Here is a 25,869-nt window from a genome sequence, read left to right on the forward strand (position 1 = left end):
CCAGTACTGTTTAGTTTGAATGGAATATGGAATGTGTGAAGGAGACTAATAACCAATAGTTGGAAACCAAGGGTGTCACCAGGCAGCAAACTCTTAGAATACCACACAAAGAAGTTTGAACTTTATTCAGTAAGCAGTTGGCAGCTATTAAAGATTGTTCAGCCGAGGAGTAACCATGACCTGATCTATTCTTAAGCAAAGTTTATCTGGCATATGAAGGAAGGATTAGAAAAGTGAGATAATGGATATGGAAAAATCTTTTAGAAAAATTTTATACTAGTCTAGGTGAGTGTCACTGAGCATCTGTAGTCATATAAAAGGCTCCTTCTGGAACTTAAATCCCTCTACAAAATACTGCAAATGGCTATCCATATAGATCCTTGCTGCATTCCACTAGAGACCTTCTTCCATAATGATCCATTGATGACTGTTCTTTGTGCTCAATCAATCAATTCCAAATCCTCTTTATTGTACTGCAGTCTAACCCTAACTCTCCATCTTATCTACAAGACCACATGAAGGCATTGTCAAATGCTTGATAAAATCTAGGAATACTATATCTACTGCATTCCCTTGATCTATCAATCTAGCAGCCTTGTCAATCAAGAAAATTAGATTAATCTGTCTTGTTCTGTTCCAGATGAAGTCATGTTGGCCTTTTGTGATCACTGTTTCCTTTTCTTAGTGTTTACTATCCCTTTAATTATACATTCTTCTTGCCAAGAGTCAGTCATGTTCACTGATGTATGGTTTATAAAAGGTGTCAAACACATGCCAGCCCACAACACTCTAGAGTGTGACCCAAACCAGGTTAAAATATGATTGGGAAATAGTTAGCAAAATAAATAAAAATACAATAACATATAGATAAGATTGGGGAGTTAGATGATGTAGTAGATAGAGTGCCAGGCCTGGAGTCAGGAAGACTTGTCTTTGTGTTCAAATCTGCCCTCAGACACTTACTAGCTGTATGACCCTGGGCAAGTCACTTAAGCCTGTTTGCTTCAGTTTCTTCATCTGTAAAATGAACTGGAGAAGGAAATGGCAAACCACTCCATTATCTCTGCCAAGAAAACCCCAAATGGGATTTCAAAGAGTTGGATATGAAACAATTGAACAAAACCAACACAGATAACATTAGTTTTGAAATGAAATCAGTATGTGACCCACAGGGACTCTTATGTGTGGTTTAGTGGCCCTAGTTTCTATTTGAATTTGACACCATTGGTTTATAGAATTTACTGTCTTCCCTTTTTTGACAATTAAGACAATATTTGCCTTTTCCCAGTCCTATGACATCTTTCCCATTCTTGATAGTCTTTCAAAAGTCACTTACAGAGGCTCAGCAGTCACATCACCATTTCTTTCAGTATTCACTTATGTCATTCATCTGGACTTGATGAATTGAACTCATCAAGAGCAGCCTAGTGCACTCTTCCTGTTGACTTGTTTCCTTATGTACAAGGCTAAGGAGTTTGTAAATTACCCCACAGACAATTGGTATCATTTGAGGGAAACAACAGGGAAACCACACAGTTGTATATGTAAATTTGGAAGATTATTTTGGCATCTGAGGAAAGGACAGATTGGAGATGGCAAGGATTAGAAGTAGAGAACTAGTCAACAGGCTATTGATACTGTCTAGACAAGAGGCAATGAGGGCTTGAGCAATGATAGTGCGTGATGGTGGTGTTGTGAGTGCCAGAAAGGGGATGAGTGCCACAGATATAGAATTGAAAGGACTTGAAAATAGCTTTGCTATAGAATATAAAAGAAAGGGAATAGTCCAAGGCAACTCTGACACTTTGAGCTTAGGTGAATGGAAGCATGGTGGTGCCTTCAAGCAGAGACATAGGGAAGTTACAGGGAGAGGCAGATTTAGGGAAGAAAAAGATTGTTTTAGTTTTGAACATGTTGAGTTTGTGACACTGCTGAGAAGTCCATCAGATAGAGGCAGTTGGACATGTAAGAATAGAGCTCAATGCAGCAACTGGGATGGGAGATAACGATTTGACATAGTGACCATATCTATAGAATAGATATTTCCTATAGTCAGTGTTGGGCTGGACTGCTGGCATTTGTTTCTCAGAAGTCCACATAGCTCTACTCTTTGGTTTTAATGTGTGTTGTATACAAGATGTCCTCAGAGTATTTCCTCAGTCCTTACTTCTTGAGGTTTCCCCATTTATGATCACCCTGCCCCGGATTCATAGAGAAGCCATAGCTTCTATGGGGACCTCCAGGGTAATCTTTTCCAAGCCCATCTTCAAGCATTAGTCTCTTCCATTACATCAGTAATAAGCAGTTGTCTAGCCTCTGTTTGAAGACTTCAAGTGATGAGGAGTTCCCTTCATTGCTGAGACAGCCCATTGCATTTATGAGCAGCTGTAATTATTAGGAAGATTTCCTCCCATATTTAGCCCAAGTCTGCTTCTCTTTAACTTCCATTCTTTAATCCTCCTTCTGCCCTTACAGGCCAACCAGAACAAATCTGATCCCTCTTCCGCATGAGTTATTCAGATTCAGTTATGCCATCCAACATCTGCATGTTCCAACAGTGTTCTCTTCTAATAAGTACCCTTCAGGGTTGGGAAATTACCAGTATCCAGGACATCATTGATGTCAACCCTGATTCATTGATTCTGACTCTCTAGAATAAGATGTTAAAAAGTTAGGGAAATGCAGTCACATTTTCATGTGCAATAGTCCTGATCAAAGCAGAAGGCCCTACTTAAAAATAATTAGCTATAGGAATATTAAGCCAAACGAAATCATAATGTTTGAATTTGCTAGTTATTCTCACCATCCTGAATACATTAAAAAAGAATTTGATTTTTAGTCATTTTACAGCTTTTGTATTCTAAAGTGTTTCTGCCATTTTTGCTCTTATTAAAGTGGAAAAGGTGACTGAACTGTTGTCTGACAACTTGCACACGTACTCAGAACAGTCTATGAATTGAATTCTACAGTAAACAACTAAATTGAATTCAGTAAGCATATAAATAAACAATAAACATAAGCCTACTATGTACAAGGCATTTCTAGGTACTTTGGATATAAACAGACATAGGATATAATTCGTACTTTCAAACTGCTTACAGTATAGAAGCAGCAGGGTACAGTACTGCTATTTACTACCTGTGTGACCTTGGACAAATAACCTCACTGGACCTCAGTTCCATCATCTGAAAAGTAAGAGGGAATGATTACATGGCTTCAGAGGTCCTTTCTAGCTTAAGACTTATGGTTCTGTGATCCCATTCATATAAGGGGAAAACCATTTACACAAATAATGGAATTAAATGAAGGCGAAATAAATACAAAGAGAGGCTGAGGAAAAGGGCTAAGAGAAACCAGAAGAGGAAGAGCTTGTTTGGGGAGGAGGAAAAAGGCTTCCTGGAGGAGGTCATACTTGACTTGGGCCTTGAGAAAGGAACTTCAACAGATGGAGATGGGTGATGGTATGAGCAGAGGTTTAGGGGAAGGGTCATCCTGGGTAAGGCAAATGAAAAATTTCAAAGTTGAGACTGCTGGCAACGCAGAAGGGGAAAATTGGCTTGCTAGATGTACAACGAAAGGCTGCTTTGCTCTCTAGGGCTTCAGAAAAAAGAAATAAAAGGAATGCAATTAAACTTGCTCTGAAATTTTCTATCCAACATCCTTTTTGTTTTTTTGTTTCTTTTAGTTTGCTTAAAGTAATAGGCAAGAGGCAGCCATGGTGTGGTGGATAGAGAGCTGGCCTTTGCACCCGGAAGACCTAAGACTTGGGTTCGAATCTTGCCTCTGACACATATGGGCTGTGTGATCCTGGAAAAGTCACTCAACCTCTTGCTGCTCTAGGCAATGCTCTGGACTAAAAGTTGCAGAGCAGGTGCTGACCTGCAGTGGCAGAGGGAGTGTCCTCAATTGAGAATTCCCTATGTCAGTGAAATCACAGGTCCTTTTCCCTATCCTTGGCCTCATGTGAATCTGACATGACAGCCATTTTTGTTGGTATTCACAGTATGAGAATGTTCAGGTGCACATGACAGCATAAAAAAATTAAAGTTGGTGGCATAAGGGTACACTGAACTTTAATTTTAGCTCCAGAGAAACTAGACAGGTAGATGTTGGGATAAACTAATGCTTCCTTATACACTCTTTTCTGGTTGGTCTGGAGGATATGGTATAGCAGAAAGAATTCTGTATTTGGAGTCAGAGGTCTTGGATTTAAATTCTGACTCTACTATTTATTATCTTTAGGACTTAAGGCAAGTCACTTATAACTTTTATAAGTTTCTCATTGTAGAATGAGGAGGTTGGACAAAAGGCTTATAATGTTCCTTCCAATTCTAAATCTTCAATACTAGGAACCTATGATTAGATTAGTTGAAGGAATTGGTAATATTTAAACTGGAGAAGAAATGACTTAGAGGGTCCACTGTAATTATTTTCAAGTATTTGAAGATCTGTCATGTTGAAAAAGGAACATACTTGTTCTGTTTGGGCCCAGAAGGGAGAATTGGGGGAAGAGGGTGGAAATTGTGGAGAAGCCAGTTTGATTGAGTCTTGTCAACAAGCATTTATTAAATACTATGTTCCAGACACTGTACTAAGCAATGGGAATACAAATACAAGCCAAGAGAAAGCCTCTGCCCTCAAGGAGCTTACATTCTAATTGAGGAAGATCATATATAAAAGGGAGCTAAAAGCTAGAGGTAGTGGAGGTAGGAAGATTGGGCGACTCCCACTGGGGCTTGGTGGAGCAGAATGATGAATCTCAAGAGAAGAGTGAAAGATGACTGGTGTGGGTCCTTCCTCAAAATGGAGGTAAGAGGAGGAACTCACTAATGGAATAAGGGGGTTACAGAGGCAGAGGATATTCCAGGGTGAGAAAACATCTAAACAACTAGAAATAGCCAGAAGTAGAATTGGACTTCATTGGGAAGTAGTGAGTGCCCTGTTGTTGGAGGTCTTTAAGTAAATGTTGAATGACCATTTGCGGAGGATGTCAGGTATGGGCTTTAGACCACATGGCCTCTGAGGGCCCTTCCAAGTCAGGGATTGTGCAATTCTATGATTCAGTGAGTTTGAGCCAAAGCACAAGCAGGGTCTGTGTCAAGAACAACCTTTAATTCCCCTCTTCTCTGAAGTTTAAACATGTGGTTAGCCAATGCTTTTTTAAATTCAGGGGCCTCCTCAAATTGTACACGTGGCAATTGAATCACCGTATTCAAACCCAACACCATGGGATATTTACTTCTAAACCTTTGTACAAGTTTAGGAAAAAGGGCAGGGGCCAGGTTTATTTATTCCCTCTTGATCTTTATCAGAATAATGTTGTTATCTGAAGTCAGAGCTGAAAAAAAATATGCTCTGGGCCTGGCTTTCCTCCCCCTGTGAGCCCCACTGCCCTGAATTCCTTTTGAAGTGTTATTCCTCTGGGAGGACACTAAAAAAGCATGCTGGGAATGAGTGCGTGCTGGAGGGATGTGGCTCTATGTGCATATGGGTTTGACATTTTAATATTTAGTCTTTTATATCTTTAGAAAATGAAAAACCATAAGAGTTCTCTTTTAATAATTTTCTTATGTGGTTGAAAAGGGGCTCTGAAGTCATGGTATCCTAAGGGAAGCTTTCTAAAGCTTAGTAATTAGTATAAGTAATTAATTTCTTTTTCTTTTCCCCACTCAGCAGGTCACCTCACTGAAGACCTCACTGGTCTTCAGTCTTTAAAATGAAGGGCTTGGATTAGATGATCTATTGACTTTTTTCCATCTTCATCTTTTTGACCTTCCTGCAATGCTTAGGAGTGTTGACCACCCTTCTTTCTGGTCACTCTGTCCTCCCTGGGTTTTCAGGACACTAAACTTTCATTGTTGTCTGACATCTATCAGACCACACCCTTCTAGGATCATGATTCCTGTCCAGTCTCCTATTCCTGAAGGTGCTGCAGGGCTTTATCCTGGGCCCCTCTCCTCTTCTCTCTCTGTTCACTCCCTCAGTGATCTCATCAGCTTCCATCTGAAAGCAGATGATTCAATTTTCATCTCTAAGCAACTGCCTCCCAGATCTACAAAACCAGCCCACATCTGTCTCCTGAGCATCAGCACTACATCTTCACCTGTCTACTTGGCTTCTCCAGTTGGATGTAACATAGGCATTTCAAATTCAATTGTTCAAAACAGAGCTTATAATCTTTCCCCCTAAACCTAACCTTCCTCCTAAAACATCTCCTTTTTTTTTTTTTTTTGGTGAGGCAATTGGGGTTAAGTGACTTGCCCAGGGTCACACAACTAGTAAGTGTCAAATGGCTAGTGTGAGTCTGGGTTCGAACTCAGGTCCTCTTGACTCCAGGGCCAGTGCTGTATCCACTACACCACTTAACTGCCCCCACATCTACTTATCTTAAGAACACTGTCATTCTTCCAGGCCTCTCACCCCAGGATGCACAACCTAAGTGTTATCCGTGACTCTTAGATTTCTCCTACCCCATATCAGTTGCTAAGTCATATCTCCTTAACATAAAGAACATAATTCTTTTCTTACTATTCATATCCCAGTTGCCCTAGTACAAGCCCTTAGGTGGCACAGTGAATAGATCACTGGGCCTGGGATAAGGAAGATTTGAGTTCAAATCTAGCCTCAGACACTTATTAACTATATGACTCTGGACAAGTCACTTTACCTTTGTTTGCCTCAGTTTCCTCATCTATAAAATGAAGATAATGATAGCACTTACTTTGCAGTATTGTTGTGAGAATCAAATAAGATAATAATTGAAAAGTTCTTAGCATGATGCCTGGCAAATAGTAGGCCCTATATAAGTGTGAACTATGATTTATTATTATTGTAATAACCTCCTAATTGGTCTTCATGTATCCAGTATCTCCAGTCCCCAATCCATCCTCCACACCGTTGCCAAATTGGTATCCCTAAAGTGCACATCTGAACATGTCATTTCTTTACTTAAAAAAACATCAATGGTTCTCTGTTGTCCCTAAGTTAAGCTACAAATGCCTCTGTTCCTCATTTAGATTCTAAATAAGGTGTTAGATCACTCACAGATAGCCAGCAGCAGGCAGTCCACAGAACTCCACTCTGAACCATATTAAAATTGTAATTGGGAAATATTTAACAAAATAAATAAAAATACAATAAACACCCAGATGATGCTAACTTGAGGTTTTCTAAGTCAATATGTGGCCCTGTGGGTATTTATTTCTATTTGAGTTTAACACCACTGATTTAGAACACATCACAATTAGGCTCCAGCTTATGTTTACAGGCTGGTTGCCTGTTACTTATCCTAATGGATTCTACGCTACAGGCAAATTGGCCTGTACGTCACCTTCCATCTCCCACCTTCTCACCCTTCTACAAGCCATTCCCTCTTTCTGGAATGTTCTCTCTCCTCTCCTTCGCCTCTTGGAACCCTGAGCTCTCTTTAAAGTCCAGTTCAAGTGCCGTTTCCTTCAAGAGGCCTTTCCTCATCCTCTTAGTGATTAGTACACTCCCTCCCCAAATCACTGTGCATCTTATTTTTATCCTGTAAGTTCTTATCTGTGAACATGTCCTGTGCCCAAGGGTGTGCTGAAGTCATCTTGAACCAGCTGTCAAGAGCTGATTGTTATATTTTTAGTGTGAACATTTACATGGAAGTGATCCAAGTGTTACAGATCAGGGCTTGATTTATTGTGTAGCTGGCCATCTAGACTCTAGAGACTTAAGAAAATGATGTTGTTGTGGTTGTCGTTCAGTTGTTTCAGTCATGTCCAAGTCTTGGTGACCCCATTTGGGGTTTTCTTGGCAAAGATACTGCAGTGGTTTGCCACTTCCTTCTCCAGCTCATTTTACAGATGAGGAAACTGAGGCAAATAGGGTGAAGTGACTTGCCCAGATTTTAACTCAAGAAGATGAGTCTTCTGGACTCCATGCCCAGTGCTGTATCCACTACACCATCCAACTGCCCAAAGAAAGTGATAGAAAAATGTTAATAGGGGCAGCTAGGTGGCTCAGCGGATAGAGCACCAGCCCTGGATTCAAGAGGACCTGAGTTCAAATTTGACCTCAGACACATAACACTTACTAGCTGTGTGACCCTGGGCAAGTCACTTAACCCCATTGCTTAGCCAAAAAAAAAAAATTTAAAAATGTTAATTATGAAGATTAAGTTTAAAAGTGTATTCTTATTTTTATTTATTCATTTTTTGGAGAGTTAATTGTTAAACATTTACCAGCACACCACTGTGTACGTCCCCAGTACCTAGCACAGTGTCTGGTACATAGTAGGTGTTTAATAAATGCTTGTCAAACCTCATTGAAATAGTAAATGGTGGCACCTAGTGGAAAAGTGAAAAGGAAAGGCTAATCTTTTTTTTTTTTGGCTAGGCAATGGGGTTAAGTGACTTGCCCAGGGTCACATAGCTAGTAAGTGTTATGTGTCTGATGCCAGATTTGAACTCAGGCCCTCCTGAACCAAGGGCTGGTGCTCTATCCAATGCACCACCTAGCTGCCCCTTAGAATGACATAAAATACCTGGCAAAGTTTAATCTTTTGTGACTGGCTTCAAGAGGAAGATGAGTATTGCTAATACTGTTAAGTGATCTCATGAATCCATGGTAGTAAGTGAAACAAAATAATGGGATCAGTTAGTTCAATAGCAACAAAGCTATAAAGGGGAGATTGGCCAAGCAGTGTTCCAGTGGTCATGTGGTTCACAACAACCTTAGGTGGTGTATGCCTATACCATCAGTCACATATGCTAGCCGTACAAGAGTAGCTAATCCACTTTTTAACTTTCAGCACTTATAAGCATAATTAGAGATATAGTATAGCATAGTTGTGCGACCCTGGGCAAGTTAACCCTGTTTGCCTCAATTTCCTAAATTTCCAAAAAGAAAAAAAAAACAAAGAGAATACTTGCCTTTATATCAAGAGGAACAGGTTCAAATACTGCCATTGATATATATTTTTTTTCTTGGGGGGCTAGGCAGTGGGGTTAAGTGACTTGCCCAGGGTCACACAGCTAGTAATATTATGTGTCTGAGGCCAAATTTGAACTCAGGTCCTCCTGACTCCCGGGCCGGTGCTCTCTCCCCTGCACCACCTAGCTACCCCCATTGATAGTTATTAGGCTTGAATCCATGGGCCTATCGGTGAACTTCTTGGTGTCCCTATGCCAATATGTAAGAGTATAAGTTACAGATGATTTAGCTGTCTATATCGGAGTAGAGGGTTTTTACACTGCAGCGTCCCCACACCAATGAAATCACAGGTTTTGATCATCTTCTCTTTAGAGCCTTAGATTCTACATAGAAATTGATTAGCAATATTAACTTCTGGTAAAGAGATTTTCTATGTCATTGGTTGCCTTCTAAAATGAAAGATAACAACAACAACAACAACATCTAAGGGCCTCTTGGGTGGTCAGAGTTATTCATTCATTTTCTTGCCTGGTCATTATTTCCAGGGGAATGTTTCCCTTCTCAGTTGTTATGCTTAATTTTATGAAAGCACATTCCAGAAACTAGTTCCTGCTTAAGTTTGTAAGTGGCAATTTTTACACCTTAAAGTCCCACAGAGGACCATTTAACACAGCCAAAAGACACAAAAGATATTGCCAAAGATACTGCCAAAAAGACATTCCCCTGAAGAGTTTGAAAGAAACCATTCCCTGGTAGCCCAGAATAAGCAACAGGTCTTAGCACCCCCAAATTTGTAAAGCCTTTGCTGAAAGCCTCATGCTAAAGAATGATTTATACACTTTATGTTTCTTTATTCTAGGGCCTGCCTGGTAAAGATGGACCCACTGGCCCCCCAGGACCTCCTGGACCAATTGTAAGTGTCTGTAGAATCTGATGGGATAGACTTTCTTTCCAGTTGTTTTTTTTTTCTTTTGCATTTTCTTTTCCAGAGATAATGTGCATTTTGTGGACGTTAAAGCACTATGTCAATGTCGGTAATTATTATTATTATATTATTATCATCTAAATCATCATTTCTGCAACTGTGAAAAATAGGCTGACTATGGACATGGACATTCTGTTTCCCATTTATGAAAAAAAAATGATGTTGGACTGGGTGATATTTAAAACGCCTCCCAGCTTTACCATTTTAAGATCCAATATTTCATATGTAAATTTCTCTGTGTGTCATTGGAAGGGGCTGCCCTCTGTTAGGGAAGGCTGATTGGTCATACCAGTCCAAAGGCAGTAAGTACCATATGATGGATCAATTCATACTTAACAACATCATTCTCTGAACGATTCTCTTAACAGACCCCATTCTCTGAAATCTCAAGGTAGATTTGGAAAAGAGGAGCTGAGGCCACAGTCGATTTGTTTGCTTTTTGGTGGTTTCAATTTGAAGGATCTCCCTTTGATGCTGAACATACTCAAATAGTCACATGATCTCATCAATTTAGGAGTTCCTTCAGCCGATGCAGTTCACAATCCATCCGTGCCTGCCCATCTCATGCGACTCGGGTCCATGTTCTCCCATAATTTCCCTGCAGTGGACCCACCCAGTGTGCTGGAAGCTTTCTTTGCTTTCTCCCGCTATCTTAAGAGTACTAGTGGAGCTGTCCAAATACCAATCGCCAGAATATCCTCTTGAGCAATTATCACAGAGCAAATTATGTGTGAGCATGAGAACAACGGTGTTCTTCTTATGAAGGGCAGCATTTTCCTTGGCATTCAGGTTGTAAATGTTTTTTTTCTGTCTGTGAGGTATTACACTGACACCATCACTAAAAACTCCAAAATTATTAAATTCATTTCAGAGGTATGACTTATGATGCCTAGGAAAATTCATTTGAATAGGACAGAGCAAAAGACAAGGGATGATGGAATAAGATAGCTGAATTGGGTTCTGCTCATCCCCCAAAGACCTTATATAACCCCAACCCAAATGATAGAAAATATAAGAAGATAAGAGGAAAAGTGGGGAGGAGAGGAGCAAAAAGCAGGTCCCATCTTTGGGGGTGGAGGGTTGCCACATGACACAGATTTAGGAGTTGAGTCAAGCTATGAGGCTGAGAGGTATTTTCCTCAAGATGTCAGCACCCTAGGATAGAGCCAAGGATACCCTGCCCTAATTAGGACTCTGATTAAATTAAATTCAAGAAGTAATAGTTATGAACCTGCTATGTATTCATAATTAGTGATGTGCTCTTCATTGTCTAAACCAGCCCTCTATTAAGGTCAAGTGCTTGGGAACCTTAAGGCACTATTTAAACATGAATTCTTTTTGTGTTATTAGGGTTGTTGTTGTCAGAACACCTAGCTGGTGTTAGTAGCTTGGTTCCTATCTTATAAAGAAAATCAACCATTTGGAGTGAAGAATTATCTGGTAAATTGCTGAAGCTGCACTTTCACTCTCATTGGAAACAAGTCATTTGGAAATTATCTGCTGACATAGCCATTACAGTGCATCATGATATGGCAAAGGGAATCATACTTTTAAGAATTTTAGATTTTTTTTGACTCAGATGAAAATGTATGCCAGACAATGTGTTCATTCAAAAAATCATTATTTAAATATCAAGTTTATTTGGATGTATGGAGAAATGAGAAATAGCAGTAATATTATTATTGGACAGTGGCAGCAGCTGCCTTAACTGGCTGTAGCAGCATTTAAATATAATATATGACATTTATTATAAATATAGTTACCTACTTGTAGTTCCTATAATTCTATGATTTCACCACATTGGCAATTGATCATACCTATTTATTCAATTTTCTTTGGATATAAATAGGGCGTGAATTTGGTGAAATCTCTCCTGACTTCAGGAGTGGAGTCTACTTGGAAACTGGTTCTCAATTTTCCTGGAAGTGGGGGGGGGCATAGGGAGGAGGAAAGGGGCTGAGAAGTGCACCACTGATTAGTAATTCGAGATAGAGAAAAGAGCTTTGTTGTTTGTTTAAGTGTTAGAATTTTGAATGTCATTGATGAAGAAATGTGGATCTTGACTCCCTCTGTTTACCTGGTCGTCTACTAGGGTATCCCAGGAGCCCCAGGCATTCCAGGTATCACAGGAAACACTGGACCACAAGGTGACCTAGGACCTCCTGTAAGTACTGTGATGTATTCACAGCCATGGTGATTCTAGCCATCTCCTGTTAACACATTTATTCCAGTTAGCATTTCTGTCACTCAGAAACATTTCTTGAATATAGAACCTTATATTAAGGACTGTGGGGAGGTTCTAAAGAAGGCTTCCTAGGGGACCTCAATCTAACAGAGAAAACAGAACAAAGATGAAATAATAGCTAATGGCCACAAGAGGAAAGAACAAGAAACAAGTGCATGAATTATGCTTGTTTACAAGCTAAGTGTCAAGACCAGGTTTGGTTCAGTAAAGCCTGATGTTTTAAAAGATTAGAAATTTTGATTATAAAGATTCATTGGCGAAACCTAGCTCCAGATCTGAAATTTTAAAATGCTTGTAAAACTCAAATATGGAGTGAAAATGTGATTTTCCTCCTAAAAGCCAAAGTCTCTTACTTAAATATACAGCATGAGAATAAAAGTGTAAGTCAAATACCTAAATGGAATTCTCTACCTTGACATCCTTGTTCTTTATGATTGGCCTATCTCTTTTATTGTCATTTTTGTTTATTGACACTTCAATAGGCAAAATATTGCTTAAAAGGCTCTCTTCCAATAATGTCTCCTATGCATATGTTAAAATCATATGAGATTCTTTGAAAGATGCAACAACAGAAATAACTTTATGTGATAATACTCAGATCATAAACATCAAGAGAGGCATAAAACAGGGAGATGTATGCTTACCAAAGTTGTTTGCCACTGTTGTGAAGGATGTTCAGCATAGAATCTAAAATGAAGGGAGATTCCCTATATTTGGAGAGGTCCAGATGCTGCTGTTTGCAGAAGACATTGTGCTGATTATATCAAGCCCCAAAATGTTGCAAAGCCTCCTAATTGAGCTCATAATCATTCATTAGTTCAGTCTATTTACACAGGAAAACCAAGTAGATAAAGAATATCTGTTGTCCAGGTTACTATAGGGGTGTGTGTGTATGTAGGTTATGTATGTCCCCGTGGGTCTGTCTAGATGTGCCTTGCAGCGAGGCATGAATGGATGTCTCTGCAGTATCCTCCACCCACCCTTCTTTAAGAGAGACATTGACACCTGCCGAGACACCCTGTTCTCCTCAGAGAACAGGTGCAGGGCTAGAATCATATCTATCTGTTGCCCCAAATATTTTTGGACTGGAAGAAATAATGTTTAGGTTCAAACACTGGTGATTGCTATCCCTTAACTAAGAAGGGATCCTCCAAGGTACATACCCGAAGCTTAACCAAATGCCAGTAACACAAATAGCTCATATAGTAAATAGTAAATAAACCTCTTTATCCAAGCCAAGAGCAAACAGAAATCAGAGAAGATATACAGGTAAGAAGATACCAAACAATACATAGAATGAATAAGTTTGGACGTGATCGAGAGACCAGATTCCCTATATGTTGGCTTCTTCCCATTTGCCTATCTTTTATCTTTAGGTTTTAATCCTCTGGGCTACTCTTTAAATTTGATGAAGTGGGAAGAAGAAAGAAATAAGTGAAAATCTTTCTGGGTCTCAGTTTCTTGATTTGTAAAATGAGGTTATTTGACTAGATGACCTCTAATTCTAAAAAAAAAAAAACAACAAACCAACAAAAACCCAACCCAAACAGACAATTGAATTATTCTTTCTATAAATATTAATCAACAGTCTTTAAATGCCATATATCTCTGACATAAAAACTTAATTGTATGAACAGCTCCAAATTTAACCATAATTTTGGAAAGATGAGAAGTAGGGGATCCAGGAGAAGGGATGGCTATTGGTTGGCAGTGACTAGTGCCTAGAAGAGTAAATCTGTCAAGGCCTCTGAGTATTCTCATGACTTTCACATTCTATCCCTCTCTTATCCCCACCCCACCCCCCTCCATTCCCTATTTCCCAATCCCCTACTTACCAGTCTCTGGCTGCTCATATATAAAATCATAGTACATTTCATACTTATAGTTTCAAAAAATGGTTTGGCCTTCCCAAATTTAACCCTGCCTGAGCATTTGCACAGGCCAAACTTTTCATCGGCAATCTCATCCACATACTTTGATTTCTATATAGGCCTTTACTTATAAGGCACGTCCTCTCTAAGCGGCCTTTGAAATTAGTTATGACAATCACTCTGGTTACTTTATGTAGTCATACCTTATGTTTATTCTTTCAGGCTGGGAATACCACAGTCAAGATTCCCCTCCTGTGTTTCCCAGAGAGCAGTCAGGGTTTCAGAATTAGGGTCCCTAAGGACCTTGAGTTTTTTCCTATAATTTCCAGTCTGGGCCAGAGATTTCCTTTTGCCTTGTGCCCATGGGCTGTTTGTCATTCTCAGCTATTTGTCATTCTCAGTAAATCATGGCCCCATGTGGATTTTGAAGCCTTTCTTGGTTTTATTTGGACCTCTGTCTAGGAAGGTAGGAGGAAAAGAGGCCAAGAAAGACAGACCCGGGCAGCACTTAAACAAGACAACATGTTTCCCATGTTGGTGCCAAACACCCACCTTGGGCCTCCTGCCTCTTGGTGCAGAAAGTTCTGCTACTGCACCAATTCCTGCTTGAATTGTGCATGCTGCCTGAGCAGAAAGAACCCTAGATTTTGAGCTGGAAGACTTAGGTTCAAATCCTCATTCTGCCATATGCTGGGCAAGTCACTATCCCTCTTTTGCCTCAATTTCTTCATCAGTAAAATTGGATCCTTGCCACTATCCCAGATACAAATATTTAAGATTTTTGTTATGATCATAGGATTTAGATCTGGAAGAGACTTCAGAGCAGGGATTCTTAAATTTTTGTGTGTCATAGACCCCTTTGGCAGTCTGGTGAAACCTACAGTGCCCTTCTGAGAATAATGCTATTAGGGGGCAGCTAGGTGGCGCAGTGGATAGAGCACCGGCCCTGAGGTCAGGAGGACCTGAATTCAGATCTGGCCTCAGACCAAACACTTGACACTTACTAGCTGTGTGACCCTGGGCAAGTCACTTAACCCCAATTGCCTAAAAATTTAAAAAAAAAAGTAACAAAAAAAGAGAATAATGCTATTAAATGCATGAAGGACATAAGGGGACAAAAGAATCCAATGGTATTGAAATAGTTGTCAAAATATTGATAAACCTCAGGTTGAGAACCCCTGCTTTAGAGAGTATAGAGGCCAACTACTTTGTTTTACAGAAGAGAAAACTGATGCCCAGGGAAATTAATTAACTTTTCCAGGGTTATGCGAAGGTAAATCATAGAGCTAAAACTTGAACCCAAGACTTCACTATCCAGAGCAAGGTCTCTTTCTGGTCATTCAGTCAACAAGGATTTACTGGGGTGGGAGGATGCAGCATGCGGGGGAGTGGATAAAGCTCTGGCCCTGGAGTCAGGAAGTCCTGAGTTCAAATCTAGCCTAAGATACTTACTAGATGTTTGACCCTGGGCAAGTCATTTAACCCTTATTGCCTCAAAAAAAAAAAAAAGAAAAGAATTTACTGTGTGCCAGGTGTTATGATTCAAAGAAAGACAAAAACATCCCCTAGCCTCAAGGAGCCAAAGTTCTAATGGGGGAAACAACAAGGAAGGAACTAAGTGCATATGAGATAATGTACAGTGTAAATGGGAGGTAATCACTTCATTTGGGGGGTGGGGCAGGAAGGGCTTCCGGAAGAAGGTGGGATTTGAGCTTGAGCATGGGGGATAGCCGATGAACAGGCACAGAGTAGAGAGTGCTGTCCTAAGTAGGTAATCATTTAATCTTTGCAACATTTTTAAATCAACAAAAGGGATTTATCTGAAATTTTTACTCTAGGATCAGAACTTGAACTTATTCATTAGCTCTTGGTATAGTGTCATTAATTGAGTCAAAGCATGCTAGAACCCAATCAGAAATCTTACTTTTAGTTCTAGTTTTATTACCAACTTTATGACCACAAGCAAGTCACTCTCTCTCTCCAGGGCTGAATTTCTCATCCATTCATCAAGTAATCATTGACCTGCTATGTCTAAGCCACTGTGTTGGGCACTGTGCAGATTATAAAGGTGAATGATTCACTATCCCTCACTTTTAGGGGACTACAGTCTAGGAGGAACATACACATATGTGCGTGTACACATATATGTACAAATACAACAAGATTATAATGTGAAGTATCTATGTGAAGTGGTTCATGTGCATGTACACATACATATACAAATAAAATAAGATTATAATGTGAAGCAGTCCATGATAGTGTCTTAAGAAAGCAAAATGCCCAGAGTATTCAGGTATTGGACCACAGATGTAGAACCAAGAGAGGCATCAGCAGCCACTTAGTACAACCTCCTTCCTCATTTAGTAGATAAGAATGAGTCTTAGAAAGGTCAAATGGTTGCTGAAGGCCACACAGGTAGTGAAAGACAGAATTCCTAATTGAACCTAGGTCTTCTGAGTCCATACGCAGGGCTCGCTCTACTCTGCCTCTCTTCTACCTCTAAAGGAGGCATTTCAATCACTTCTGAAGGCAGTCACGTGGAAGGCAGTCAGAGAAGGCTCCATGAAGCAGATGGTGTTTGGGGTGGGCCTTAAAGAATAGGTAAGATTCTGATTGAGACATCTAGGTGGTACAGTGGATAGAGTGCTGACTTGGAGTCTGGAAGACTCATTTTCCTGAGTTCAAATCTGGCCTAAGACATTTACTAGCTATGTGATCCTGGGCAAGTCACTTAACCATGTTTGCCTCAGTTTCCTCATCTGTAAAAGGAACTTGAGAAGGAAATGGCAAACGACTCCATTACCTTTGCCAAGAAAACTACAGATGGGATCACAGAGAGTTAGACACAACTAAAAAGTGACTGAACAACAACAAGAAAATTCTAATTGGCAGAAATGGAACAGTGAAGGGATTGGGAAATCCTGGGCAAAAGAATAGAAGTGGGAAACTTCATGTTAAGGGAGTAATGAATAGTCTGGTTTGACTAAATAATAAAGTTTATGCAAAGAAAGAATAAGATTAAATTTGAAAGGGAGACCAAGGTCAAATTATGGAAGAACTACAAAATCAGGTTAAGGAATTGAGAATTTATTTTGTAGGTAACTATAAAATAAGCAGATGCCAATGGATGTTTGTTAAGGTCTCTTCCATCCTAAGATTCTATGAATGTGACTACTGTAGTTTCTTTTCTTTACATTTCAAACGTTACTAAAGTTCAAAGGAAAATTGGCCACTTTTTCCAGTGTACTCAGCATCTTCAAGGAATATGTGTTTTCCCTCAAAGTATGCTTTTGGTGGAGTTATGGGAATTAACCTGGCAAGGAATTTTTATTTTATTTTGATTTACTCCACAAAATCAAAGGAAATGGGTCAGACAAGTTAGAATAAACAATAATTTCTTATTACACAGGGGTACTGTTTTGCAAAAACTCCTACTGACCCTTCCTACCGTGTCCTAAAACTGAAGAATAGATGTTTGGTTGTCTTTATGTCCTAAGTGCCTTGCATAATATTTTGCACACAGTAAATGCTCCATAAATGTTTGTTGAAGCAGCCAGATGGCACAGTAGATGAAGCACTGGGCTTGAAGTCAGAAAGACCTGAGTTCAGATCTTGCCTCTGATATTTACTAGCTATGTGACTGACAAAGCTACTTAACCTCGGTCTACCTATTTCCTCAACTGTAAAATGAGGATTATAATAACACCTACTTCTCATGGTTGTTGTGAAGATCAAATACAATAATATTTGTAAAGCGCTTAGCTCAGTGCCAGGTACATTTGTTGGTGTGTTATTGTTCAGTTGTGTTCAACTCTGTCCGACTCCATGGACTTTGTCCATTGGGTTTTCTTGGCGAGGATACTGGGGTAGTTTGCCATTTCCTTCTCCAGTGTGTCGCCATGTAACATATGAGGAACTGAGGCAAGTAGGGATTAAGTGACTTGCTGGGCAAGTGGTCACACAGATAGTAAGTATCTGAGATCAGCTTTAAACTCAGATCTTCCTGACTCCAGGCCTGGTGCTGTATCTATTGCTCCACCTAGCTGCCCCACCTGGTACATACTGGGTATAATGAATTAATAATTAATTAAAAATTAATAAATGTCAATTCTATATCTCCCTCCCTTCCCCTTCCCCTTGTCAAATTGAATTGAATTACTAATTAATGGTATTATTATGTGGCTGATTTGTAGGTCATATTGAGAAGTGCCTATCTGTATACATTAGAAATGGCCTATAATTGATATTGCCTATGAGTTTTATTCATGTAATAAATCTATTTCCCAACATTCAGTTCAATTTTAAAAAAATATTCAATGCCTACTATTTTTACTCCTGAGAGGCAGAGTCCATAGAAAGCTGGCCTTAGAGTCACAAGCTCTTGGGATCAAGTTTACCTCCAGAAGATATTAGTGACCTTAGGCAAATCACTTAACATCTTTGACTCATTTTTCTAATCTCTAAAATGAAAGTGTCAAACTAGATGGCCTGTAAGATCCCTTCCAGCTCAAAAAATGATCTTCTTATGAACAAAATAATTCCATTCCTGGGAATGGGAACTACTTCTATTAACAGGAGAATTAATAATAGCACTTAGACATTATAACTTTAAAAAAAAAAGAGAGAAATAGCAATGTCTCCGTTATTCTTGAATCCTACCATCTTTCATAGAATCAAATTGAAAGGAAATTTATTGTGATACTGGCTTATCCTATCTGTTTATTGTTATACTGTCTATCCTTCTATTTAGAAACAGCAGCATACTCCAAAATGGAGGGTGGTGCTGGTGGGATGTTTTGGTACATACCATGTCAAAAGTAACAGTCATTTTTCATTTCTTTTAGGGTATTCCTGGAGCAAAAGGAGAAAGAGGGGAACGGGTAAGTAAACCATGACTGAATTTGTCAGCATCAGATTCCTCATTGGGCCTAAAATTTCATCTGGAACAATTGCCAGAATCTTAACTAGGGTGGGGTGACTAGGGCTTTGACCTTCATAAGGCTGAATTTAGAAAGGACTGACAGCAGGGTAGAAATAACAGAGTTTAAGCATCTAGTGAGCAAGGATGGGAACTTAAAATGGAAAACTACCAGGAGGAGGACTGGTAAACTCCTTCCCCCTCAACCCCAGCACATGCTGACTTCCCAAGTGGTAGCCTCCTCTAACGTCCCAGAGTTTCTGTCTTCTCCACACACCTTTCAGTGGTGATCTGGATGCCCCGCCCAGCTGAGGGTGCCCCTCAAGCTACTGGACCTTGACTTGTTTTTACAGTGTTTGTCTCTTGTGTAAAAACCCTTCATCATAGCTCTGGCAGCTGCTCTTATGTCAGCCACACAAACATGTTTTTAACTAAAGAATTTGTAGTTGTTGTCATTATTTTTTCATTATTAGGTCCCTCCTGGATCTCCTTTGATATTAAAAAGTGATGAGGCATTATGTTGTTGTGGCAAGAGCCCTGAGCTGAGGGTCTGGCCTCTAGAGCTACCTCTGCTAATGATCCCCATAGGCCCATTTTCTCATTTGTAAAATGGAAATAATTTTATTTGTCCTACCTGCCTCACAGGGTTGTTGTGAAGAGCAAATGTTTTAATAGCTTCAGAAGTATTTCAAAAAGTTAAAAGTTTTATACAAACATGTAATTGTTGTTGTTCTTATTGTTACTGTTATTATTATTATTTTTATCATATTATGCTCACTTTCTTGATGGGCTTGTTCCAGCCTGGAAAGGTAAAGGCGAGCCAGCACACCAGAATCAGACACAGAATCAAAGAGCTGACTGAATAACACATTAGAAATCTTATGTAATAAATGTTGGCCCCAAATCTAAGCAGTGTTGGCAATAGTAGTTGGTAAAGCTCATACCTAGTTTGAGATTCTTCCCTTCCCTTTCAGAGGTATTGTAAGTTACCAAGGTAGCTCTGATAGAATCCATGGGTTTGTTTTAATGTCTTTTGTAGACTTAAATACCAGAAGCATCCAGTAGCTTTTTTTTTTTTCGAACAATGCATCTGGGAAAACTGACAATGTGAGTGTGAGAGGTTCTTGGTTCCCTGTATCCACCACAGGGCTGGGGTCCCATCTAAATTCAACAGAAGTGATAATAGAATAGGCTACAACCTATCCTTTCAGTGGTGATCTGGATGCCTCATAGACCCTATCCTTCAGGGGAACCCCTACAATTCTTTGGGAAACAAGGCTGTGTTTATAGTTGTTCCCTTCAAAACTTGGCTCAAAAATGACCTTCGCCACATCAGTAATAGCTAGCATTTATATAACACCTGCTAATGTGTCTCAGAATAACCCTGAGAGGTAGGGGCTGTTATTTTCTCCATTTTACAACTGAGAAAACTGAGGCAGACAGGTCAAATGATTTGCCCAGGGTTACAGAGCTGGTAAGGATATGAAGTTAGATTTGAACTTAGGTCTTCCCGACTCCAGGCTCAGAGTTGTATCCACTGAGCCACCTAGCTATCTCTATCTACCATGAGGCTTTTCCTGATCTTCTCTATTGCTTTCCCCCAACCTGCCCCTCCCCAATTATCTTGTCTTTTATTTTATACACATTATTTATATATGTATATATATATATAATACATATAATATATAATGTGTACATATGTAATAGATTCATATATTGATATTATATTTATGCATTGTATATGCATAATTTATGCATACATATATTTAACTTTTGTTTTTGTTTCTTTTAATTAGTTTATTACTATATATGTACACAGAATGTATTTATATTTATTATAAATATGTTCTATATTAAGTATATTTATTATAAATATATTTATATTTGTGCATGCTTTCTCCTCCAGTGTCATTCGTTTATCCCTAGCTCTATTCCTGGCACATGGGAAAAGCTTGATCAATTCTTGTTAATTGCTTGTGCTCGCTGATCTGAGAGCAGGGAATGCTTTTTTCTTTCTCTTTTTGTCCATCCAGGGTGATTTGCAGTCTCACGCCATGGTTCGCACAGTGGCTCGCCAAGTATGTGAGCAGCTCATCCAGAGTAAGCTCCTGTTCTTCATCATTTTAATTTTCCATTCCTTTTGAGAGTCCAGAAAGTGGGTACCTCTAAAACAAGCCTGTCTGTGTCACCGTCAAGCCAGCCCAGACGCAAGGCTTTGGACCATTTACAGCAAGACTAGTCACCATAGGAATCTGTGTCTATGAGTATTTGGAGGGAGGGGAGAGTCCAGACCCATGATTTCACTGGGATAGGGAATTCCAGGCAAGGAAATTCCCTCTGCGGGTACATATCCACTACTTCTCTGAAACTTAGTCTTAGGTAAAGTGATGTAATTACCCAGCCTTACAGAGCCAGTACTTAAGAAAGACAGGACTTTGAAGGTAGTGTAGTAGATAGACTGTTGGAATGAGGAAGATCTGAATTCAAATCCTCCCTTAGGCACTTCCAATCTGTGTTACCCTGGGCAAGCCATTTGGCTGCTCTCAGCCTCAATTTCCTCATCTATAAAGTGGAAAAATAATGACATTTACCTCGCTGGGTTGCAGTAAGGATCAAAAAATAGCAAATGTAAAGTGATTTGCAAACCTTTAAGCTGTATATCAGGGGTGGGGAACCTGTGGCTTGGAGGCCACATGTGGCCCTCTAGGTCCTCAAGTGCTGCCCTTTGATTGAATCCTAGCTATTATTTTTGAAACCCAGTCTTTCTGATTGGCTGTCTATACACTATGTGACTCTGCCTCTGGGTACAGTAATTAAAATGATCAGTTTGGTCTGGTTGCAGTCTAGATTTTTTTAATGTCAGCCCTAATTGGCCTGTCTTGTCCATTAAAATGGATAGGTATTCTTACTCTGAGACCAAGCTTTAGAGGGAGTCCAGAGTAAGTAAGTAAATAAGTAAGTTATCTCCCAGGAAAGTTTCACAGTGTTGATTTCCATAAGTTTCTTTGGCTAGAATTAGTACTTCCTTTTTACCCATTTCACATCTGTTATCTCTTATTATGGTCCAAGGCCCTTCCCTTTCTATGCCTTGGGCCTTGTGCCCAAAAATACCCCGGGAAGCGTTTGCATTAGCCTGGTGGTATTTATTAGCAGCCTTGTCTTATTTCCTCCTTTTTAAAGATAACTTTTCCTCAGTCCATAATTTTGGGATTTAACTAATCACTGCCATTTCTTTGATGCTCTTTGCTTGTACCCCTCACTTTACTTACCCATCCATTGGTTATGACCCTCCTCTTAGTAATTCTTTCTAGTGGCTTTCCACTGAGGTGGGCCCTGGTTAGGATTTTCAGCACCTGGGGCAAATTCAGTTGAAGAGGACTTGGGGAGCTTGGAACTAAGATACATATTAATCAACTAATAAGCATTTATTAAGCATGTATTTATGCTAAGTAAGCAACACAGATGCAAAGGAAAAGGGAAAATAGTTCCTGCCCTCAAAATGTTTAAATTACAATGAGGGGAGAAAATGTGGATATAAATGGGTATATACATGACATACACTGAGTAGATGAAAGACAGCCTTGGAAGGGAAAGTCTACTGCAAAAGGAATATGCCAACTCCTCCCTCCAGGTCCTAAATGCTAACTTATCATTACAGCTATTATTATCAAGAGATGTGAAAGAAGGAACAACCACCCCTAAAGAGAGTGCTGGGAGATGGTGATGCTTCAAGAGAAACCTAGGTTTCAGGGGATGTCAGGGAATGGAAGGAAGGTGAAAAGAAAAGATCTAGAACAAAAGAGAGTTGGTTAACAGTTTTGAGGAGAGGGCTCCAGAGAGCAGAAAAGGAATGACAGAGAAAAATGGGTCTAAAAAGGGTTAATAACTTGGGAGAGGTAATTGAGTAATGAGGTTGGAAGCCAGGTTGCAAACATTTGAAAAGAGAATGAAAAGACAGGAGGTAAAAATAATGATGTAGACAGATTTTTCTAGGAATTTGGCTTAGAAAGGGAAGAGAGTTATATGATGATAACATGAGATTGCAGTGTCTAGTTAAGTTGGTTTGGTTTTTTTTTAGGAGGGGACTATATGGATATGTTTGAAGACAATTAGGGAAGAACCATGAGGTACAGAGAGATTGGAAAGGGAAAAGCTACGATTGAGGGGACAATCTGCTAGAGAAAATGGAATGGGATAGGATGAACAGAGAGAAGCCTCCTCATTACTGAGACTAAGGGATGATGTCAGGGGGGTTTGGGATGAAGAAACAAGAAAACAAAGGCACTTACCACAAATGGCCTCTATTTTCTCAGTGATTTAAGAGACAAAGTCTTCAACTAAGGGGTTGGGGTCATGGGGGAGGATTGAGAAGAGGAGATAAAGTTTGGAACAGCTAAACCTTATAGAACAGCTACTGTTTTAAACCTTGTAAGTGGGAAGTGGGATAAGAAATCAATTAAGGAGATGTAAAATGATTACCTTGCAGCAATGAGGGCCCAGCTGAAGTTAGATAACGTATATTTATGTTTTACCCAGTCAGGTTCCATGCATACCTTCCTCTAGCTCCATTTAGTGGCTCATGAGCAAGAATAAAGGCGGTAGATGGTGAGAGTAATTAAGGGTTGAGATTTTAAGCAAAGAGCAATGGAAAAAATAAACAAGGGATTTTGAGAGTAGAGGACAGTGTGGCTGTAGGATTGGGATGAGGAGGGGAGGAAGATGAAATCTGAGAGGGGTTAATGCCCTGAGGAAAGCACTGAGTTGTGGAAGGATTAAAGACCCTGATAAAGGCTAAGGATTGGTTTGAGATAGTACTGAGGCATGGAGGGCTTACAGTGTATGATACGGGCTAAGAATAGGTTTAAGAAGGATAAGGCATAAGGAAGAAATGGAATGACAGGAGATTAAGGTCAGAAAAAGTAAAGTCCAGGTTTTGATCATGGATATGGAATGCTTATGGGTAATAGTGTGATTCAGGGTGTGATTATCTATATACATGAACCAACCTACCTCTTGGTAGAGTGGAATGGAGGAATAGGTCATGGGATCAGATATAAAGGTGGAAAGGAAGATCAGATCCTGGGATATGATCTGAAAGGCACAATGACAATGAAAAGATCAGGGAACTTGGATTCTAAAGACCTAAGTTTAAGTCCCAACTCTGCTATATGACTTTTGGCAAGTCAATTAATTAGCCTCTGAATTTTTCTAACTGATTAAATGAGGAAAACGATACTTACACTACCTACTGTATTGGTTGTTATAAGAATCAACTGCATTGTAATACTAAAGTACTACATATGACTGTAAGCTGCCAATATTGTTATAATATTATCATTATTATCATAATCATTATTTTTTAAAAGACCCTATCTTTTAATTTATGCACATGTATGGGCAGTAATTGATGAAAGAAGTTGTATAAAACTTTATATGCTAATATACCCAGTGGTTTAAACAAGATATCAGTTCAGAATTCTTCTGAGCCCCACAAAGAGCTATCATAAAGTGCCTAAAAGTAAAATTAGAACTAAATCCTTGACCCAGAGCCACACTGGATTTTATTTAACAAACAATTCTTAGTAAGCTTACCCAGCCCAAAGTATATCAGAAATAACAAAATAGAAAGGAGAGGAGGTATTTGGAGAGGGTCATCAGAGGCAGCTGCACTAATACCAGAAATAAGAGCTGACACCTTGACATTGAGAAAGGAGACAGGAAGATTAACAGAGCTGTGATTCTACTTAATATAATAATTAATATTAAAAACAATGGCACTGAACTTTTAAGGAAAGTTTCATTATATTCAGTATGTATTGTCTTGACAAATCAAGAAGTGTTTTAGAATGATTTCCACCAGCAAAGATGATAATTTTTAAAAAGCCTCTCATGCCAAGGGGTACGTTTCAGTTCTCTGGATACTTCACTTATGACATAACTTATTCCCTGACACTGCTGGATGAAATAAAGGACCACCTAATTCTATGCTCAGAGTTAGAATTTTAAAAGAAATAATTGAGCTAGGGAATTAAGGAAAGAAACCCGGCATTTGGGGGTGAGGATTTTTTATTTTTTTTCACAGTTAGTGGGAGTTTTTGCAGTTGATTCATGAGCAAAGGTTCCTGCCCAAGGGACAAGAGAAGGGCTTGGCAGCTAGGAGGTGTGTTGATTCAGGGCACTTGTCAGGGGGATTGCTAGCAGCAGGGTGGAGCAGGGCTTTGTGGGTTGGGAAAGAAGTCAAATAACTTAGGAAAAGTTGCTGGAGAATGAGGCAGCTGGGTGAAGGGTCAGGGGTCAGGTAAATGTTGGTGGTAAAGACAGGATTTATCACTAAGAATAATCTTATGCTCTGTGGTGTTTATAGAGATGTTGAAGAATAGTTCGGCGCAGAATTCCAAGCACATTAGATGTGCACTGAACACGATCCAAAGTAAACTGTTTTTTTAAAATTGGCAACTAAGAGTGTTTTAGAGGGAATACTTTCTTTCTTTACAGAGGGAGGGGGAGGCTGATGTATTGTTGGAAATTCAAACTCCACCTCCCCCCACCAAGCCTAAAGTAAAAACTATCCCCTTCCTTTCATGAAAAGTTGCATTAAGTTGGCTTTCTTTTGTTTTGTTTAGGTCACATGGCCAGGTACACGTCTATCCTCAATCAGATTCCAAGTCATTCTTCATCCATCCGGACTGTTCCTGGGCCTCCTGGTGAGCCAGGAAGACAAGGTTCTCCTGGTACTCCCGGTACTCCTGGTGAACCAGGACCTCCAGGCCTGCCGGGCTTCCCAGGCAACCCAGGCCAGCCAGGGACCCCAGGAGAAAGAGGTAGGTTGGTTCTGAGCAGGGCAGTGAGATTATAGTCACTCACTGGTCCTGTGCCCACTCTATTTCTCTGAATTGGTAAAAGGAAGCCACATGTAGCAATGACTTTATTGAATGTGAGTGTG

At 39.6% G+C, this 25,869-nt stretch overlaps 1 protein-coding gene across 2 annotated transcripts in view; it reads left to right on the forward strand.

Annotated features, from left to right (window-relative positions):
• The window catches only part of COL14A1 (collagen type XIV alpha 1 chain), a 246,208-nt gene that overhangs the window by 193,348 nt on the left and 26,991 nt on the right, over positions 1-25,869 (forward strand). For both annotated transcript variants that reach the window (XM_020964970.2, XM_020964971.2), the window contains 5 exons: positions 9,767-9,820; positions 11,985-12,056; positions 18,853-18,888; positions 20,960-21,026; positions 25,550-25,747. In XM_020964970.2, the coding sequence (XP_020820629.1) occupies positions 9,767-9,820; positions 11,985-12,056; positions 18,853-18,888; positions 20,960-21,026; positions 25,550-25,747 (427 nt within the window). The remainder of the gene's footprint in view (positions 1-9,766; positions 9,821-11,984; positions 12,057-18,852; positions 18,889-20,959; positions 21,027-25,549; positions 25,748-25,869) is intronic.

The sequence above is a fragment of the Phascolarctos cinereus genome, unplaced genomic scaffold (genome assembly GCF_003287225.1).
Source record: "Phascolarctos cinereus isolate Bilbo 61053 unplaced genomic scaffold, phaCin_HiC Scaffold_4;HRSCAF=312, whole genome shotgun sequence".
In the NCBI taxonomy this organism is placed as follows: Eukaryota; Metazoa; Chordata; class Mammalia; order Diprotodontia; family Phascolarctidae; genus Phascolarctos; species Phascolarctos cinereus.